Source organism: Phocoena phocoena, chromosome 11 (genome assembly GCF_963924675.1).
Source record: "Phocoena phocoena chromosome 11, mPhoPho1.1, whole genome shotgun sequence".
NCBI classification, from domain to species: domain Eukaryota; kingdom Metazoa; phylum Chordata; class Mammalia; order Artiodactyla; family Phocoenidae; genus Phocoena; species Phocoena phocoena.
Window position 1 is genome coordinate 48442015 of NC_089229.1, and position 6000 is coordinate 48448014.

General features: G+C 33.3%; 1 protein-coding gene across 3 annotated transcripts in view; it reads left to right on the forward strand.

Annotated features, from left to right (window-relative positions):
* Window positions 1-5042, forward strand: part of MDM1 (Mdm1 nuclear protein) — a 28195-nt gene extending 23153 nt beyond the window's left edge. For all 3 annotated transcript variants that reach the window (XM_065887418.1, XM_065887419.1, XM_065887420.1), the window contains 3 exons: window positions 1761-2013; window positions 3635-3694; window positions 4930-5042. In XM_065887418.1, coding sequence (XP_065743490.1) covers window positions 1761-2013; window positions 3635-3694; window positions 4930-5042 — 426 coding nt within the window. The remainder of the gene's footprint in view (window positions 1-1760; window positions 2014-3634; window positions 3695-4929) is intronic.
* Window positions 5043-6000: the final 958 nt, after the last annotated feature.

A 6000-nucleotide genomic window follows, 5' to 3' on the forward strand; every position in this document is an offset into this window, starting at 1 on the left:
ACAGATCATAAAGTCAAATTAAACCTGGGAACCCCATGTATTACAAATATTCTATAGATTTAATTCAGGTTTTAACAGTAATGAAACCAATTTGACAGAAGTTCCAAATTCTACATATATGTATACAAAAAGAAAAAACCAAAAGAACGATTTTCATAAGAGATCTTTGTAATTAAAAAGGGAAGCAGGGGCTTCCCTGGTGGTGCAGTGGTTGAGAGTCCGCCTGCCAGTGCAGGGGACACGGGTTCATGCCCCGGTCTGGGAAGATCCCACATGCCGTGGAGCGGCTGAGCCCGTGAGCCATGGCCGCTGAGCCTGCGCGTCCGGAGCCTGTGCTCCGCAACAGGAGAGGCCGCAACAGGAGAGGCCACAACAGTGAGAGGCCCGTGTACCGCAAAAAAGAAAAAAAAAAAAAAAAGGGAAGCAAGTGGAAAATTTGTGGTTTTATCTTAGATCTTGATTTAAAAATATTTGTTTTTTGGATGAGACCCCAGGCTATCTCCCCTTTGAAGCAATAAGCCCTCTAATTGCAGAAAATGATGCCTAAGGTCAGAAAACAATGTTTTGAACATCACATTGATAAACTCAAAGTTAATAACTAAAGGCAACAATTACAAGGAATGATCAGGAAAGTTTGGGGCTATATTTGATTTTACTTGTTTACATTCTCCTAAAAAGTAAAATTATACAGGGACTTTTCTATTCTTGATATATTATCATTGTGGAAAAATAGAAAATACTGAGCAAACCAAAAAAGAAGGTAATTCATACCTACTGTTCAGAAACATCCGTTGTTGAATTTGGGTTTAGATATATAGTATATTTGTTTATTATACTGTAGATAAGTTTTCATTTTTCTCACCTAGCAATGTATTGTGAACATACTTCCATACGATTAATTTATAATCTGATTTTTAATTGTGATATGATGTACGATCTGTAGTTATACTATAGTTTTTTTTTTAACTAGATGCTCATTGTTGAAATGTATTTTTTAAAACTAGGTGCCTATTGTTGTTATTTCTTAGTTTTACTTTATTTTGAAAAAATGCTCTAAAGAAATCCATTCTTTACCTGCATTTTTGTTCATATTGTTGTTACCTATTTTTATGTAAATACTCCCTAAGTATTAATTGTGTGGTCAAAGAGCCACAGTATTAAGGTTTTTGCTATATTTTGCCAGCTCCCCTGGAAGGTTGTCCTACCAGTAACACTGGATAAGAGTGCCAGTTTTCTGCATCCTTGTCAGCTCAGGGTATTATAGTTTGTTTGTTTGTTTTAATTTATCTTTGTAATTTGGTAAGTGAAAAATTACTACGTCATTGCTTTTATTTTGAAATTATTTGATTATCAGTGAGGTGTGGAATGTTTGCTATTTGTAATTTGTATGTATATGAATTGCTGATATGTATCCTTTTTCTACCTTTAAATTAGGTTTATCTTACTACTTTTAAAGAAATATTTATGTAACAGTGATAATAATTCATTGTCCGTCCAGTAAGTTGTATATTTTCCCCAAGTTTGTCATTTTTCTTTCATTTTTTAAATATTTACATATCTTTTGTTTTTACTTAGCTAAATATCTTTATCTATATCTGTTGTTAGGCTTATAAAACCTCCCCCACATGGAGGTTACATAAATTTTCCCCATATTTTTTCCTACTGCTTTTATGGTTATATACTTTTGTGTGTTTAAATGTTTGTTTTGTTTATATATGTACACACGCATATATGTATTTTGTTTTGTTTTTGTCATTTAGAAAGAAAGTCGTGCTATACCCCTCCTGACTTCTCCAGCTGCTGGTCTAAAAACAATTGATCCCTTGCCTTTGAGGGAAGATTCTGAACCCAATATCCCCAAATTTGCTGAGACAACTCTTCCAGTTTCAAAAATTCCAGAAAATCCAACTAACACACCTGGGCAGTCTCCATCTCCACCCTGTGCCCCATCCTACTGGCATCCTTCTCGTCGAATTCAGGGCTCCCTGAGAGATCCAGAATTTCAGCATAATGGTAATTACTTGGATTTTAGTTTTATGTCTATTAAAATGAAAGTGTTATACTGATAGATACAAAGGCTCTGAGTATATACTATATATTAATAAGTTGTGTTATTTAGTTTTTTAGTTAATGTAATAGATTTCTTTAAATAGAAAAAAATCTCATCTCTGGAACACTCAGTTGTGCTGTACCCAAGTTCACTTTGGTCTAAGTGTGAGGTGTCTCTCATGTTCTTTCCCATAAACATACAGGCAACCCACTAAGTGCCATAGCACCTCTTCCCCAGGCGTGACAACCAAAGATGTCTTCAGACATTACCAAATGTTGCCTGGTTGTAGAATTCAGAGTCATAAAATATTTTCCTTTGGTTTTATTAGGTGTTGCTCTGCTGTTTTCTAACGTCCACTATTATGACTGAGAAGTCTGAAGCTCTTTTTATTTTTGATCTTTTGTATGTGGCTTTCTTTTTTTTCCTGGCAGCTCTTGGCATCTTCTCTTTATACCCAGTGCTCTAAAATTTTATAGTGGGTCCCTTTTCATTCATTTTGCTAGTACTCACTAGACCTTTTCAATCTGAAAAGTCATGTTCCTCAGTTCTGGGAAATTTTCTTAAGTTATTTAGTCAGTGATTTCTTCCCCTCCACTTTCTATTTCTTCCTTCCAGCACTACTATTTTTCAGATATTGGACGTGTTGAACATGATATTTTCTTATCTTACCTCTCCTATTTTCCATCTCTGTCTTTTTGTTTTAATTTGAAAGGGTCACTAATTTTTATCTTCTACTTGAGTTTTTAAATGATATTTTGCTATATTTTTAATTTCTAAGATTTTTTAAACACTACATACTCCTTTTATACAGCATCCAGTTCTTATTGCATGGATGGCATGTTTTATCTGTTTGAGGAGATAAATGTTATATAAAATACCCCTATTTTGAATATGTACCCCCAGTTGAATCCAGTGTCCTTCAGTCAAAGTAGCTCTGATAAACCTTCTCTAGCAATGAGACCTCCATTCCTCTTTTGGGAGAGTTACCCTGCTGTACAAATTTGAAGAAGGATCTGGCAGACTTTTGTAGAAAGACTTTCAACTAGATTCCTGACTCAGTTTTACCTTCGCTCCAACTCTCAGTGGTACTCAGAACTCCCAAAACCCCAGCCATCAGGGGAGCAAATTGGTTGCTTCTTGGTATCCCTCCTCTGCTGCCAAGGATTCGGCTCACTTGGCTATGATGACCACATACTCACTGCCCTTCCATTTGCTTCCCACTTTCCAAAATTTTGTTGCTGTTTTCTTGCTTCCCATTTTCGCTGTCCTGTGGGTTTATATCACTTTTGTAGATGTGTGTAGTCCAGCTGCCATCTTTAAAGAGAAGCTTACTGTATTTCTTTAAAGTTAGAATAGATCAGTATTTTCACTGAAAAGAATCCCAGGAGATTATCCATTGTTTGTTTACATATTTGCTAAGTACATTATGAATTAATGAATGGCCCTTTGGCAGTAATTTCTATTAAAGTTATAAAATTAATAAATTTTCTGACAGCCTGCCTTCACTTAGAGTTGACTATAAATAAGATACACTGTTGGGTGGCTTTGAAGGATAATTTCTTCTGGCTTTTTTTTTTTTTTAAGTGGGAAAATCAAGGATGAACAATTTCCAGTTACCCCAGCAAGAAGCCTTTAATGATGAAGGTATTTTAATAGTCAAAGAACACAAGATAAAAGTATAATGTTTTATTATATAGTAGTTCATAATAGTATGATCTTACATTTGGTTAGCACTTTATAGTTTACAAAGTACTTCCACAGATGTCATTTCATTAGAACCTTGAAACCCTGTGAAGAGGGTGAAATTATCCCCATTTTATAAATGAGTAAACTGGAAAATAAGCCTTGAAGAATCTTTTTTAAAACAAACAGTTGGCAAGAGATTGTGCCTAGCATCACACCTAAGGTCAGTACTCTGTTTTACAGCCTGGGTAGCTGGTGGCTCAGGAATTCAGCCTAGCATTATATCCATCATTTTTTTCATATGTCTGTATATTCTTAAAATATATATAATTAGGGAAAATGAATTTTTTTTTCTTTCATTTTGACAAATTCATTTGCTTCTAATAGTGGCAGGAGGAATTTTGAATTCTCAATGTTGAACAATTGAAATTACTATTTTAAATGTACCCTAAGAAGTAGGAAATTACTAAATTTTGAATTTGAAATTAAATTTGAATTAATACTTTATGTATTATAGCTTCACACACATTAAAGGTTTTCTCTTAGCAAGTTTGAGACTTTTTTCAGAATTCAGTGAGCTGGAAATCAAGTTGCTATGTTTTGAAATGCCAATATCTGGACACTTTGAATCCAGTTCTGTTTTCTTTTTAATGGAAGAACAGTGTTTACAAATAACTTGATAAGAGATTTACTTGCTCCAGTTGTGGAATTTCACTAATAATGAAGGGTAGCGTATTAAAGTCAGACATTATTTCTACATTAAGTGAAATTATTTTAGAAATGTGATGTGAGTACCATGTTAAGGTATGGCATTTCATTTTTAAAACATTAAAGTTCTTCTGCTCGAACAGCTGTGCTTTTTAAAGTAGGACAAGGCAATATGATGATGAACTGTTTCCGAGTAATACTGAAATCACAGGCCAAGTGTTTAGGTAATGACATAGTGGGATTTCAGGAAGGAAACAGAATGCTCATTTAACATTAAAATGTTTGATTTCTAAATATGATAAACTTGGAAAATTACTATGAACTATCCTAAAAATGTTGATATCTTATATTTTAATAGATTACTGGTTTCTGACAGAGTCAATATTGACATTACAAAGCTTGATGCTTTTAATTTGCTGTTAATGTTTTGAAACATAGTATTTTTATAAGACATATTTTTTGCACTGAATATGATTCTTTCGTTACAGATGAGGACAGATTATCTGAGATTTCTGCTCGCTCCGCAGCTTCTAGTCTCCGGGCTTTTCAAACTCTGGCACGAGCTCAGAGAAGGAAGGAGAATTTCTGGGGCAAAACATAATTAGACATACACCTAGTTAAGTTGCTTTTATCTAGGGGAACCACTGGCATAATCTTCTTTATTGCTTTACTATGTTAAGACTACAAGTGTTTGGATTTTTTTCTAACATTTCCTACCTAAAAAGAATTGTTTGATTTTTCAATAGCCAATTCAATTTACTTGGAAAATTTTTAACATAGGTTCATAAAAATTTAACTTTTGAAGAATTCGTTTTGCATCTGTCCCAAAGTACAAAGACATAGAGTATATAGTTCTTCACATGTTCTAACTTGTATTAGGTGTCAGGGGTAGCTGGTAGAATTGTGAATTTCACCTATCCAGAGAATATTCTTAAAAATGAATAAAGTGAAGTAAAAATTAAGATATAAGTGTGAAGTATACATTCCCCCCAAGATTGGCTTTATGTATGTTTACAGTTGTAGATGTCATAAAATGAATTTGTTGTTCCTTTAACTTTTGCTGTGGTGTTTATTTTTATTTTAGTACCTTCTGTATATGGTTACAGTGTTAAAATAATTGTTCTTTAGATTGAAAATACCAGCTTTTATATATACTTTTCTTATTTATGTAACAAAGTTTGCTGAGAGAATATGTATATTTTTGATCTTTGTGTGTATTCTGTTTGTATAAGGACTTTGGCTTACATTTGAATAATGTCTGAATTTTGAAAAATTATTTGTAAAATGGAGAATTATAACTTTGTAGACATTTTGAAATAAAAATTGATCAAGTGTTTCAGTTCTGTTTGTTTCAAGGGTTTCAAGGGTTTGGCTTCTCTAGAAAGTTATTATCTGGAACAAATAATTATTTTTTAAAAACATTCTACTCACAACAACTTAAACATATCATACTTCTTTTGCAGCTTGGTCCAAATGCAGCAAAACTGAGTCCACAATGTTTTTGCACAAATGTAGGAAAAATGTAGAATTTCCAAGGCAAACTCATTTTTTAAAAATTT